At 36.9% G+C, this 15,645-nt stretch overlaps 1 protein-coding gene across 2 annotated transcripts in view; it reads right to left on the reverse strand.

The window, feature by feature from the left end:
• bckdhb (branched chain keto acid dehydrogenase E1 subunit beta) overlaps positions 1–15,645 on the reverse strand; it is a 98,691-nt gene that overhangs the window by 48,056 nt on the left and 34,990 nt on the right. For both annotated transcript variants that reach the window (XM_079624929.1, XM_079624928.1), the window contains exons 7-8: positions 6,657–6,754; positions 5,150–5,260 (exon numbers count right to left, since the gene is read on the reverse strand). In XM_079624929.1, the coding sequence (XP_079481055.1) occupies positions 5,150–5,260; positions 6,657–6,754 (209 nt within the window). The remainder of the gene's footprint in view (positions 1–5,149; positions 5,261–6,656; positions 6,755–15,645) is intronic.

Below are 15,645 nucleotides of genomic sequence, written 5' to 3' on the forward strand. Positions count from 1 at the left end.
TCTGGATTTGTTGTTGAGTTCTTGTATTGGGCGGTCTACCTCTTACGGTTTTATGGCATTTGTGTCTCTGATTAATTATTTTGTGAATTACTTTGCAAACCTGTGTTTTTAAAGGTGCTATAAAGTTGTTATTATTATTGTTATTTACAGTTCGTATTATGCTCTGTTCATCACTGTCCTGTCTAAATAAACAGGATATTTGCATTTACATTTGGGTTATGCAGTGTTTTTAAATGATATTTTACACTGGGGTCGGGGTGCCTTGAGATTTTATGCACTTTTGAAAGGTGCCCTGACTGAAAAAAAGTTTGAGAAAGGCTGGTCTAGACATTCGGCAGGCTGAAATTACAGATCCTGGACGTTTCTGAGACGACATGCATTTAGCGTGAGCCGTCAGAAAAACTTCAAACAGCACAGGCCGTAAGAGCCACTGCGAAACAGCTTCAACTTCAGCTCGCTACACTCACAACAACTTCAGACCCGAACGAAAAGAAGAATGAAAGTGCAGGCCAGGGCTCAGGGAGGAAGAAAATCAGGACCAAAGCTTCAGGAATGGAGGAAATAAGCTACAATTTCCATTTTTAAAACACTGATTATAATGTGACAGGATTTACGGACCTCCTCTCTGGCAAAGCACTTCAAGATCAAATTAAAGCTCAGATATCCATTCTCAAGACAGAAACCTCACTCAATACTTTCTCTCAATGCACAGCAGATACTCGAAGAAAACAAACTAAAACCACATTTCAAAGTTTTTTTGCATCAAATATTTTGTTAAAACTAAATGCAACGGTATAAAAAAAATGGCTAGCCCAGCCCATCATGAAATCTGATTGGTCGAAAGTCACTCAACACAGCTCTATATTAAACATCACATATGATGTCACACATGCCTACGTCACACAGCTGTTTAATGCTCAGTGTGGACAAATTTAGTGCATGCTAAATTACTAAATAAATAAATTAGTCATTGCATCCAGGTTCATTTTAATTGTATTTCACTGCAATTTTTTTCTTTATTTGTGAAGATTTTGGTGCTTCACTCAAACAACATCACAATATTGAATAAAAGACATAGGTCTTAATGGTGCTACAATAGGCTTGATTTCTTCTTTATGCAAAACAATTTCTCACTGAGATTTATCCACAAGCTGTTCATCAATCATCATTAATCATAGACTAGCAAAAAATTAATTCACAATCCAAAAGGCTCTGGAGATAAATTGCCCTAAAGCTTATTTTTTGCTCCACCTCAATCCACTAAAGGTGAATTAAACATATTCAGCGTTTCAGTGAAAGGACATTGAATGAGGACTGAGGTTGTCCAACAAAAAAATGACACAAAGAAAAAATATCATCAACATTAGTCTGTATATGCGCCATATTTCAAGTCTTCTGTAAACATACAAACACTGTGTGAGGATGTAAGTGGGGCAGAATTAGTTTTTCTGTTTTTTAATCTTAGACATTACACAGACATAAAGTCAAATGAACAAACATGGTGCAAAACAAGCTTTGTTTTGTGCCTTTTACTTTTAAAAGTGCATTTTACATTGATCATAAACCTTCAAATATTGGCCTTTGTTTTACGTCGCTCTATATTTACTGGAGTAGTCAATGCGTTCATCTGTTGGTCCCACAACAACAGCAAACACATTGAGCATTCAGAGATCTGCATGTTTGTTTGCTTCTTTCAGTGAAGCTCGATGCACATCTGGATTCAAAATGTTTCTGCTCTGCGCTTTGATATTGATTATTATTGAAGTTAATAGAACACAACTGCATTTTCTTGGGTCACAAACAAACCATGCTCTTCAATTGCTTCAGTTGTTCCATTTCATTGCAAATTGTTTAATTACAAAGTCACTCTCTACACTGCTACCAAATAATGGCACACGATTTACCGCGACCCCAAAAGCACTGAACGCTTGACATATGAGCGTCTCTGCATTACATTAGCAAACCAAATGGCATTTATTGTAAAGACGGCAAAAAACAGACTTTTAAACAAAGTTTGTGTGGTTTGAAATAAAACAGCAGCTATTGTGTGACTGTAGCCGTGTTTCCATTACCATTCAAATTGCGCAAATTGAAAACACGCTCAATGGAAACACGTCAATTTCGCAAAAACTATTTATCGCTAAAAAGTTTATACGCTCGCATGAGGTTTTTCAGGCAATTCGAAAAATAAATATTTCGCAACACTGCAATGGAAACAGTTTTTGTGCATTTACAGTCACCTGGCGTAGATGACGCGGTGTGTTCAGAGAATACGAGACATAACAGAGTTATTTATTAAATTCATAAAACAAAGAAATTCTGGGAATACTGGATTCTAAACCTCAAAGAAATGCCAAAATCAAGACCTCGAAGCAGATATGAGGAGAAACACCCAGAAACTCCTCATATGTGCCGCTCTCAAGTACAAGGGTCTTTCCTTGCCATTAATAAGTGGATAACACACACACGTCTCCTTCCATTAATAATAATGGCCAGTGCAGTGACTGGGATATACATAAACCTACCAACGTCTGTCGCCATGATTTCTGGAATGACTTATTGCGAGAGGGAAAAAAATAAATCACGTTTTAGTCGATTGCATCGGTTAATGGAAACAGCGTCATTTCTCAATCGTTTTTTGGCGATATTTAGGCCCCGTTTACACGAGAACGCTCGCGGGTGAAAAAGTAAAAATATTTTATCGGATGTGCCTTTCGTTTACACGGCGATGGTGTTTTTGGGGCTTAAAAACGCAAAAAAGTGAAACCACCCTCCAGAGTGGAAAATAATAAAAAAACGCGTTCCTGTCTAAAGGGTAAAAACGCTAAAAACGCAAATGTCTGCTAGACCGTGAAGGCGTCGCGTACGCGTTTACATCACAGGCATGCGTCAGTACAGGAAAATAACAAAACATTATAAAACTAAAATATAGCATTAATTTCATTGACAAAAAAAAAAATCCAATTAATTTGAGCGACACGCGAAGAGCACCGAGGGTCAAAGCAGCAGCATTAACGCAACGCCGCTTTTGCGTTTTCTCTTCAGATCGTTTCCGTGTAAACACAGCCTTATGGCGCCAGTTACCAGTACCAGCTCAACTTAACTCGACTCGCCTCGCGTTTCGCTCCGTTTTCCATTGCAGATAGTACCTCCACAATAGTACCTGGTCGTCATAGCGACGCGACACACACCCGCTACCCACACACACAGAACAATGGAGGAAATCGAGTGTATGCTGTTTTACATAATATTAGTAATGGGTATATCACGCAGTCTCTGGCAAAACTATTTAAAAATGTCGGGGTTATTCAGGATACTCCATCTGGCGCGTGCAATGATGATGCAGTGAATAGTGACGATTCTCTCTGACCAATCAGCAGTCTGCCGTGTGTCACGTGACATTTTAGTATCGCCTACGAAAAAAAGTACCTGGAAGCAGGTACCGGTACAACTTTTACACAGTGGAAAACCAAACAAAGGCGAGTCGAGTAGGTACTGTGTAGTGGAAAAGCGGCACTAGAAAAAAAAATTTGCTAAAGTTTTGCGCAAATCTGTAATGGAAACGTGCCTTGTGTTTATAAGCAGATCATGTCTACAGTTAATATAAGGAAATAAACCTGCTTACACCAGAAAAGTGAAGACTCAAAAAGATTGTGCAGCATTTGAAACATGCAGGCACTCGATTTGATATTGTGAATCTAAAGCAATGCCCGTGCGCAACATCCAAACACTGTTATAGCACGTGTGTGTGGAGCAAATAAAGGAGATTATGTACAAATTGATAGGGGAAAGTAAAAAAACAAAGTTTCTGAACAGACCGGTGAACAGCAGTGTGTAGTGCTTTACTGTAAACACACTAATGAGTTTCATGGAGGCGGTTTAATGGGTTTAATGTTTATTTAAGAAGCTGCTTTCCAACAAACAACCCATGAGAATCTACATCTCCCTGACCACACTGCCAAAACAATAATCTACTGCAAAGATTCAATAAGACATGCTACTCTATTACACTGATCCTGCCAGAGCAATTACTTTTTAGATCAGTACTATTTGGGAGATTATCATACAATGAAAAGCACCACCATAAAGCAATATTACTAATCTAATTTGATAGGTATTTTCTCATGACTAGGGGTGGGAATCACAGGGTGCCTCACGATACGATACATGGCTCACGGTACCGATAATAACATCCCAACAGCAATTCTGTGATAATCGAAATATTGCTAGACTAACTATGAAAACAAGATGCCTGTGAAAAAGTTAAGTGCAGGTTTTCTCTCTTTATTAAAGTCCAAACTGTTAGAAAACAGCATTAAAAGTTTTTCAGTCTGTAAATTAAATTGCACATTTTAATTAAAGGGACACTTGTATTGTTAGCGATTGGGAAGCGAATTACATCTAGTGGAAATTTTTGGTACTGCGCCCAAACAAAATCTTGCTGTATGCTAATCTTTTTTTTAGATATCAACCTCAAATTTGGAGCACAACCTGTTTAGATTACTGGCTTTGATTTTCTCAGTTTTAGAGTAAAAACTTGTTTTGAAAAATATATATTTCATAGAAAATGTCAAACTAGAATTATGCATTTTTCACATTAATAAACAAACTTCAATAACTTTTTTTTTGTTTCACTTTAATTTTTTTTAAATAATAAATTGGCAATAATCTGCCAAGTGTCTTCTTTAAAAAGAGACAAAACTTAAAGTCTGTGTCCCAAAGGTTTAAAGATTAACCACAGAAAAACAAAACAAAAAACGTTTTCAGGTCTATGAAAAAAAGTGATAAACAGGCAATAAATGGATCATAACTATAATTTAGCAGCATAAAATCCCCTAAAAATACAAACTATTAAACTAAAATATAGTACATTCATTTCATTGAAAAAAAAAAAAAATATTATTATTATTAGCTGGAATAATATATAAATAGGAATGATACTTTTAAGGCACTTCTGTGTCCTTTTTAAAGGTCAAAAGCCTGAATAAACTTTCACTTTCATTCTTTAGGAAACAGCAGCTTCCGGTAAATATCTCCTCCTGTGCTTCATGAAAGAGGGTCATTCAGCTTGTATGGTAAATAAATTAAATTGTTCATTTGGGGTAAACCATCCCATTAAGAGGAAATCATGTGTGCGTTCAGATCGTACCTTGCAAACGGTCTCTTTATCCCAAGGCAAAATGGTCTGAAGGTCGATGAGCTCACAGGAGACACCCAGCTTTTCCTGTGCCATGGCAGCCACTTCCCTCATCACATGTACCTGTAACCCAAAGATCAAAGGTTAACTCGCAGTCAACGCTAGACTAAGTTCTGACACTTGGTTCTATTGTTGGCAGCCGTTTCAGAGCCAATGTTGAGGTTATGTTTGTGTTCAGACGAGGTGACAGCTAATAAACGTGTCTTAATAATTGAAAAAAAAAATTGAAGATTGTATAAAGTAAATTTTAAATGTTTAAAACAATGGAGTAAAAAAAAATTATATAACTATACAAAAAATTATAAAATCAACTGCAATGTTTGTGTGTACATAAAAATATTTAAAAACATGAAATGCCATAAAGCAATACAACAATGTTTCCGTTTCTGAAAGAATTCTCTTATTCTCACCAAAGTGGCATTTTATTTAATCAAAATACAGTAAAACAGAAATATTGTGAAATATTATTACAATTTAAAAGAACTGTTTAAATATTTTACAATTGTAATTTATTCCTGTGATCAAAGCAGAATTTTCAGCATCATTACTCCAGTCTTCAGTGTCACATGATCCTTCGAAAATTATTATAATATGATGATTTGATGCTCAAGAGCTATTATCAAATTTGAAAACAGTCGTAAGGCTTAATATTTTTGTGGAACTGTGATACATTTTATTTTTCCAGATTCTACGATTAACAGAAAGTTAAAAAGAACCGCATTTATTTGAAAAGGAAATCTTTTGTAACATGTCTTTACTGTCACTTTTGCCAATCTAACTGAAATAAAATAATTTCTTTCTGACCCCAAACGGTAGTGCATATCATAAATATTTCATTCATCTCCCAGTCCTAGCTTGTGTTGCTCATGTACAGGTGAACCTCGAAAAATTAGAATATCGTGTAAAAGTTCATTTATTTCAGTAATTCAACTTAAAAGGCGAAACTAATATATTATATAGACTCATTACATGCAAAGTGAGATATTTCAAGCCTTTATTTGTTATAATTTTGATGATTATGGCTTCCAGCTTATGAAAACCTTTTCACAATATTCTAATTTTGAATTTGGGGTTTTCATAAACTGTAAGCCATAATCATCAAAATTATAACAAATAAAGGCTTGAAATATCTCACTTTGCATGTAATGAGTCTATAATAATATATTAGTTTCGCCTTTTAAGTTGAATTACTGAAATAAATGAACTTTTGCACGATATTCAAATTTTTCGAGGTTCACATGTATATAGTCTCAGAGGAATGAATGAACCGAAAAAAGAACAGTATTAGATTAGATTAGAAACACGCCTGGGAAGTTCTTGTTTTCTCAGTTTTCTCTCTGCACTTCGTCATGAGGGACATCAGTCATAAAGCAGGATAAGCCTGAGCTGAGCTGAGGGACACCCAGAGAGCTTTGGAAATCATGATCTGACGGTGAACACACCGTTCTTACAAGCGTACCTGTGTTCCCCAGGCCACGAGCGTGAGATCGCTGCCCTCCTGCAGGACCTCGGCCTGGGAGAGAGGGATGTGATAGGCTTCTGTGGGAACCTGCTCCACTGCAGAAAAAAAAAAAATAATAATTAAAAAAAAAAAAAATCACACATCACCAGAGAGAGAAGAGGCACAGTCACCCTGTAAAGCCTGACATATGGAAATACTTTATTGAACTTTTAGACAAAAAAATCAATAATATCTTGTTGATCTATGGATAACCTAAGTTACTTTAGTCCAGTAAGTGTTCATTTTGAAATATCACTAACCTTACAATAGTTATTCTTATGTTATCCTTTTTTTTTTAATTAGTAAAGATTTCAGAGCAAAAATACGCTTAAAACATGAGCTGAATGTGGACGTTTTAACAATTATATTAAAGCGGTTTTATGTGCTAAAAAAGTATTAACTATCGATCAGACGACAGAAGGCATGAAGTAGACGGTGTGCAACAGGATTTTGAACTAAGTTGAGATCATTTAGAGAAATTTGCGTATAAAACGTGATACGGTTGACTTTATAGGGTTGTGATTAAATCCATAAACTGCGGAGGAAACCGTTATTTTGCTATATTGGTGGAATACAAGTCTGAGAACATATCTTGAAGGACAAGGGGGGGAAATGTTTCATGATGTTCAGTGACAAGCGAGTTAACCCTCTAGGGTCGGCAAACGCGCCGGCACGTTTTGCTGGGTTTTTTCACATAGCAGCAACATAGACTTAAACTACTCCGTCATTTTCACATCCTTTTGAAGAAAAAAAACTCTAGGCTACAAGATGCAGTTCTGAAAAGTCTTGTGAACAAATGTTTACTATGTGTTATATGGCATTATTTCAGTGACTTAACGTTTAGTTTAGTTTTTTCAACAAACACGCATAAACGTCATTTTCTCATAAATACACACATGTACATACATGCTATTTTATTGTACTCGCATATTATTGTAGTCCTGTTTGTGCTGAATACAGTGTAATCAGACATTAGCCATTAATATGTTTTAAAGCAACTGAAAAAAGCACAAATGTCAAGGCATGTCAAAATTTCTCCAGGGCCCCAAAACCCTGGGGTTTTGCACGGCTGGAAGAAACAAGATAACTAGCTAAAGAAAGGTTGTCGTCTCACCTGACAGCATGATGAGTGAAGAAAGAACTTTTCACAGCGGTCATAACTCATGAGGTTTTGTTTTTGATTCATGCTGAATTATCTTTATGGCTAAATTATGTTTAATTAGAGACATTTTCCACATCCCCCGTTTATATGCTTATTGAAGTCATTGTCTGTGCCGCCTTCTGGGAAATCTTGCGCTTTCTGGGAAATCTTGCTGCTTTTGACAATGAGGTTTAAAGTAATTTTGTTGGAAATTGTTGAAGTTGACTTTGGTTGGTAAGGAGGACTGTACTTTTGCTCGGAATTAGAAACAGAGGCTTGTGGGAAAAATCCATATGATCTTTTCTTTACCAGTATGTGTCTATTTTCCACTTGGACTTTAAGCAAAAACTTTCTTTTGGGGAAAAACAGGAAGAGCTAAGACGGAGCGCTTTTAATGTTTCACATGTACTTTGGAAGAAGTATTACAGTTATTTTACTATAAAAATTGGAATACGTTTAAAAGTACTTTACTTTTTTGGTAATGCAACTTTTTGAAAACCTACTAGCTTAGAATTATTCTTAACGTTGCTTCAACAGCAGTTCAGTTTATGATCAGTACCAAAGACTTGATATATAGGAACTCAATTACTTATGAATGGGAGAAGTGCAATGGCCAATATGGCGAATAAGCCCCGCCTTCTAAATGAAAGAGCCAATCGTTGACTAGTAAAGTCATCGCATCACTGCAGCTGCCGTTAGAAGCTCCGCTTGCTACAGAAACGGTCTAATTTTAGCATTTAGAAACAAAATTTATGACAGTTGTTGTCAGATTTCATAGATGATTTCAAATATGAAATTTAATCGTAAGCTTGGTGAAGAGTTTTGGAGAATTTGATGTTTTCCCATTCAAAGAGATAGGAGCTGCACTTGGCGTTTCAAAGATGGCGGCCGAGTGAAATGACTTGTCTTAAAGGGACTTTGGTTTTAACAGAGTCTCATAGGCTTTTGGCCCACAGGTTAATAAAAACCATCTTGTTCTTTAAACTGGCTCTAAACCCTGAAGTAATGCGAAGCAGCGATACACACAGCACGCTGCTCCAGGATTTTTTGTATTGTAGTTTGCCTGCTGCACATCTGATTATAATAACCTCAGAATAACAAACCAGTATAGCAATAAAACATCTTTGCATATCGATCAAGAACAAGAAATGAAACGCTGTCAAGATGTTCAATAAACAGGAGAAAAATATTGTGATAAATGTATCTAATTATAACGGTTGAGTGAGGGTGCTAAGATCTCTTGTTTTAGTGCTAAAAGCTGCTTGGACAGGAGATTTTAAGATATTAAAAATACAGTTTAGCCTAAATACAATTAATAACACTTAAGGTGCTTATTCCTGTTATTTTTTATTATGATTAGTTTAATGATTTCATATAATTAAGAATAACCATGGCAAACCAAATCAATATTTATTGTATTAATAAAACTTCGATGGATCCACAAAGCTGGCAATGAGGTATTGGGGTGCAAAGGATCACAAAATTGACGGTTTGGATAATTTTTCAGATCAGCAACAAAAAAAAGTGTCACAAATGTAACTTTGCTTTCCATTTATTACTTAAAGTACACTTTAACACTAGAACTACCGGAATTCCAAAACTACTAGAACAACCATAGCGGTCATTTTGACCGTTCATACTTTGATGTTCATATGGCCGTACTGAACGTTATTTTCGTCATGTCATATCTACATTGGAACCTTCTTTTTATGTTTTCCAATGAAGCTTTTAATTTCTGTCATCATGTTATGACGCTATCGCTACTAGCACAAAAGAAAGATTGCCCTGATAGGTGCTGCCTCTCTATGTGAGGAAAGTTTTTGCGTCAATTTTTTTCCCACCGCACTTCACAACGTGAAAAGACCGTACCGTTCATACAGTTAGCCTACAGCCCTGTTTGTAAATAAGTTCAATAATCAATACAAAATCTAAAAATAAATGGATCTACAATGTTACGGTAGGTAGGCTAATAATAAAGACAAGGACACAAAATTTAAATTCAAATGTGAGAATGTATTTTCCAGCCTAATTGATACATTTTTTCTTTGTACAATAAAAACAAATCTTATGATACAATAATAACTTATAACATATATAAAATAACAAAAACACTATAAACATTTTAATACATTAAACACTTTCATGGACACGAATGCAGCACAATCCAGTACTTGCACACAAAAACAGGCTAAACAAGAAAACGAACTGCTTTAGAACGATTTTCAGTGAACAAAAAATATTAACGAACAAAAGGTTAACACGTCTTCCTCCAAGTGGGCTCATCTGAACGGCGCAAACGGGTACCAATAGGTGCGAAATTTCACGGATTTATGTATTAATAATGCGTCCGCTATGGCCATTCTAGGTAGAAATAGTCAGAACTGTTTTGTGATTTTAATAAAATAACAGTGTCAAAATAACATATATACATAGTTAGGAAAAGTCAGAGTCCTACAGCCAAATTGATTTTATTTTAACAAAGTTATTACACTGTAAAATTTAAAAACGGTCAAAATGACCGTCTTGGGAGTTCTATAGTGTTAAGTACTTCAATACCAAAGCAAAAACTACTTGTGACAAGTGAACAGGTTTTCCGGGACGGCCAATTACTTAAAATTGGAATTTCTCTGAAATTATAATTTTTTGGAATTTCTCTGAAATTATCATTTTTTGGAAAATTTTGGGATATTGTAAGTACACAACTGCAGGAAATATATCACACTGTGCAAGTGATTTTTGGATATTTTATTACAAAATTATTACATATTGTACCTTTAAACTAACAATAGGACAACAATATACAAGTGCTATGACCCTTCCCAGTTTAATCTAACACAAGATGCTTTGGAAAGCAAAGTTATATTTGTGACTTTTGTTTTTGTTTTGCTGACCCGAATAGTTAATTTTGTGATCCTTTGCACCCCAATACATACCTCATTGCCAGCTTTGTGGATCCATCGAAGTTTTATTAATACAATAAATGTTAAATGTGTCACTTTAAGACCGAATGCACTACTACTATAAGAAAAAGAAAAGCCCCGCTCTAAAATCTAAACCAAATAATGATAAAGAGCCAAAGATCATAAAACAAGCTCCAATGTTCAGTCAGGATATTAAAGTCATTCAACAAAATTCTTGAGACAATAAGTCAGATTTGACTTATTTGAAGGAGTGAACATGAAGAGACAGAGCAGATCTAAACCGAGGCATCGGGAGACAAATATTCCTCATGGCAAACAACACTTGCATTGACTTCCTTAAAACTGCATCAATTTACTACTAGTACTACTATTATTTCAGAAGCCTTTTTAAAAGAATTGAAAAATTTATATTATATAAAATTCAACCCCCCAAAATGGCCAGTAGGAGTGACTGCGTTACACACCACTGCTGAAATACACACACATTTGGTGGGTTGGCGGGTGTTAATGTCAAACACTGCTAGTATGTAGAATTACAATGTAAAGTTACTACGGCTGCTATTTGTTTCTTAAGTAAGCTACATGTAGGACCGCACACACGAGCAGCTCCGCTTATCCAATCGAAGGCTCAGTTGCAAAGAACAAATTAATTCACTTTCTACTGACAGTGACTCCGATGTTTATTCACAGCCCGTTTCTTGCTTCCAACATCAACATGATTCTTGCGGACAAAAATAAATAAATAAATGCTATGCATCACACTCGATTTAAATCTTGATGGCATTGATGGTCTGAGTGGAGTGGTTCAGGCGGAGCTCACTGATTTGTGGTCAGGAGGTTTTACCCTAGGGTTCAAGTGATTGATGAGGTCGAGTAAAAGTGCATCACTAATGGTCCAGATTCTTTCGAGTGGTAGGTTGTTGGATGCCCGATGTGTGTTTCCAGCTGACACACACTCTATCATTAAAAATACTGCTGGATTTAATGGTAAAACCACTCTTTAATAAAAACCGTATTCAGAGATGGAGAAAGATACATGTTTATGCAAAAAACATGAAAGATACCTCATATGAATATAATTTCCCCTAAGGTATCTGATGTGTAGATAACTGCATGTGTGCAGTGTAGACAGCATTGTGGATTATAGGCGTGTATTGACAATGTTAAAATCTCGAAACATAACTAGCCTTGGAGTTTGACTCTTGGCAGAGCACCCTAGCAACCACATGCTAAAGCCTTAAGAACACTGTCTTAGCAACCACACAGCCACATGATTAAAGCCTTAACACCTTATCAACCACATGCTAAAAGCCAACCGTAGCAACCAAACAGCCACACGATTAAAGCCTTAACACCTTAGCAACCACACAGCCACATGATTAAAGCCTTAACACCTTAGCAACCACACAGCCACATGATTAAAGCCTTAACACCTTAGCAACCACACAGCCACATGATTAAAGCCTTAACACCTTAGCAACCACACAGCCACATGATTAAAGCCTTAACACCTTAGCAACCACACAGCCAGATGATTAAAGCCTTAACACCTTAGCAACCACATGATTAAAGCCTTAACACCTTAGCAACCACACAGCCAGATGATTAAAGCCTTAACACCTTAGCAACCACACAGCCACATGCTAAAAGCCAACCTTAGCAACCACACAGCCACATGATTAAAGCCTTAACACCTTAGCAACCACACAGCCACATGCTAAAAGCCAACCTTAGCAACCACACAGCCACATGATTAAAGCCTTAACACCTTAGCAACCACACAGCCACATGCTAAAAGCCAACCTTAGCAACCACACAGCCACATGATTAAAGCCTTAACACCTTAGCAACCACACAGCCACATGCTAAAAGCCAACCGTAGCAACCAAACAGCCACACGATTAAAGCCTGAACACCTTAGCAACCACACAGCCACATGATTAAAGCCTTAACACCTTAGCAACCACACAGCCACATGCTAAAAGCCAACCTTAGCAACCACACAGCCACATGATTAAAGCCTTAACACCGTAGCAACCACACAACCACATGCTAAAAGCCAACCTTAGCAACCACACAGCCACATGATTAAAGCCTTAACACCTTAGCAACCACACAGCCACATGCTAAAAGCCAACCTTAGGCCAACCTTAGCAACCACACAGCCACATGCTAAAAGCCTTAAGAACACCTTAGCAACCACACAGCAACACCCTAGTACTGCAAGGGGACGATTTACCAAGCACTAACATGTGCTTCAGAAACTTCAATCTAATTTTACATAGAAGGTGATGTGAATTTCTAAATATCATGTAATAAATCAAAACCGTATTTAAGGCCAACTAAACTTGCATGAGTTACAATTTATGACATTAAATTCAATGTTGGCAATAATGACGATTAAAAAAAAAAAACAAGGTGGAAATTGGAAAATTCCAGATTCAAGATTTATATAAACTGAATGGCTGAATGATTTATTCCTATCGTGTAAGAATAACTGCACGGAAAAAGAAAAAGAAAAGCTCTGCACTAAAATTAAAACCAAATAATGATAAAGAGCCAAAGATCCTAAAACAAGCTCCAATGTTCAGTCAGGAAATTAAAGTCATTCAATACAATTCTTGAGAGACAATAAGTCAGATTTGAGAGTGAACATGAAGAGACAGAGAGCAGATCTAAACCAGGGCATCGGGACACAAATATTCCTCATGGCAAACAACACTTGCATTGACTTCCTTAAAACTGCATCACTTTCCTTTTCCACTCTTTATTTCATAATTTCTTTGGACATGAGGATTGTGTCGTTTAGAGCTTGTGCTTTAAACTGCACCAAATATTCTCCTCCTAACCGATGTCTGAAAGTGCGGCTGGTGAGTTTTGGCTGTGGTTGTTAGATGAACCCCAGATGGATGATGCTGTAACTACATAATTATGTGGGAGAAAAGACTCTCTATTCCACAGTAACCCTGTATTTTCAACAAAATGTTGTCATTTGCAATATATAAAAACAGCCAATATTTCATTGCATTATGACAGATGTGTTCTGGAGGTTCTTCTCTTTGACATTACAGATCAGGATTGTGACTAGTGAAGAACTGAGACTGTGCTTTCATCAGCCAGTTAGTGTTTTTACAATGTCACTTTCTTGATCCTAAAGGGATGGTTTGGAGTAATATCAGCCAAGGGTCCTTTGCACCATGACCTCGAGCCAAAAAAAAAAAAAATTTAGCCAAATTTTACCTATTTAAAACTTGACTCTTCTGTAGTTAAACCGTGTACTAAGACCGACGGAAAATTAAAAGTTGCGATTTTCCAAGCCTATATGGCTAGGAACTACTCTCATTCCGGCGTAAGAATCAAGGAACTGTGCGGCCGTACCATGGGTGCAGCAGCGTAATGATATGACGAAGCACTTGCCGTCAACAAACCAACGTGACAACCTGCTTGCACAGGGAGTGTGCCTTGTAGCATGGACACATTTGTGAGAGACGATTTAGATTTACTACGCACAGAACCATGGCTAATCGCACAGGAAACCTAATTTGCCGCCTAAAAACTACACAAACTTATTTTCAGGTGCTTCGTCATATCATTACGCCCATAGACATGTATAGAAAGGCTAGATGGCTTACCGGCGCTGAGAGCCAATGGGACCCGACGACGTCACACGGCGGCCATCTTAGGACAGGACCGCTCGTCCAGTTATAACATTAAAGTCTATTGTGCATGTAGAGCTGAAATAACTATATTTTGCTCAATTTTCAACCGATTTTCAAACGGCTTGGTGTGTCATAAACGTCAGGGATGCGGCTATTTAACTGCATACTTGTGAAAAATTATAGCCACGGAGTTTATTAAACATCGGCATCAGCACAAATCATAGCCACGTTAATAAGGTTTGTAATAAACCAAACCGTTTGTAAATCCGTCAAGAATTCAGCAAGTTACGAGCATTTTAGTTGGCGTATGTCACTCACCTTCCGTCCACAGCAGCAGCGCAGTCTCCTGACCTAAGATGGCCGCCAAGTGACGACACAGCTGACTCCGCCTTGAGCCATCTAGCCTTTCTATACATGTCTATCATTACGCCTGCTGCACCCATGGTACGGCCGCACAGTTCCTTGATTCTTACGCCGGAATGAGAGTAGCTAGCCATATAGGCTTAGAAAATCGCAACTTTACATTTTCCGTCGATCTTAGTACACGGTTTAACTACAGAAGAGTCAAGTTTTAAATAGGAAAAATATTGAAACTCGATGGTCATTTTGAAAGAAATGCTACTGGACTCATCAGAATCAATGATCTATGCTAAGCTATGCTAAAAGTGGTACTGTCAGACCCGGAGTTCGGCTGAATGGATTCGAAAACGGTAAAACTCAACTGTTTAACTCTGGGGGAGTTGTAAAATGAGCCTATTTCCAAAAAAAAGTTGAGTATCTGTACTTTACTTGAGTATAATATTTTCTGGAAACTTTTTACTTTAACTTCACTACATTTGAAAGAAAAATATCATACTTTTTACTCCACTACATTTCTGTCCAGGACCTTGAGTAGAAAGTAGTAACGTCAGTCAGGGGATGATTTTGGTTGCAGGGGTTGCATTTTAGTTGGAAATTAAAGTCTGGTTGACGTCAGAACTCGACTGATGTTAGTTTCTGACGTCAACCCGATTTACATTTTCAACCACAATACAAAATCTGTCAAACGTTGAAGATTAATGTCAATCTGACGTTGGATTCTGACGTCAACCTGATTTTCATTTCAAATTTCAACGCTGGGTTTGGTCTTCTAAATGCAAATTTTGTTATTGTTTTGGAGCATACTATCTTATAGATAACAGTAAGGCAAACATATTAATAAAAAACTTTAAATAGGGCACAATTTG

This window comes from Phoxinus phoxinus (assembly GCF_949152265.1).
Source record: "Phoxinus phoxinus genome assembly, chromosome: 10".
In the NCBI taxonomy this organism is placed as follows: Eukaryota; Metazoa; Chordata; class Actinopteri; order Cypriniformes; family Leuciscidae; genus Phoxinus; species Phoxinus phoxinus.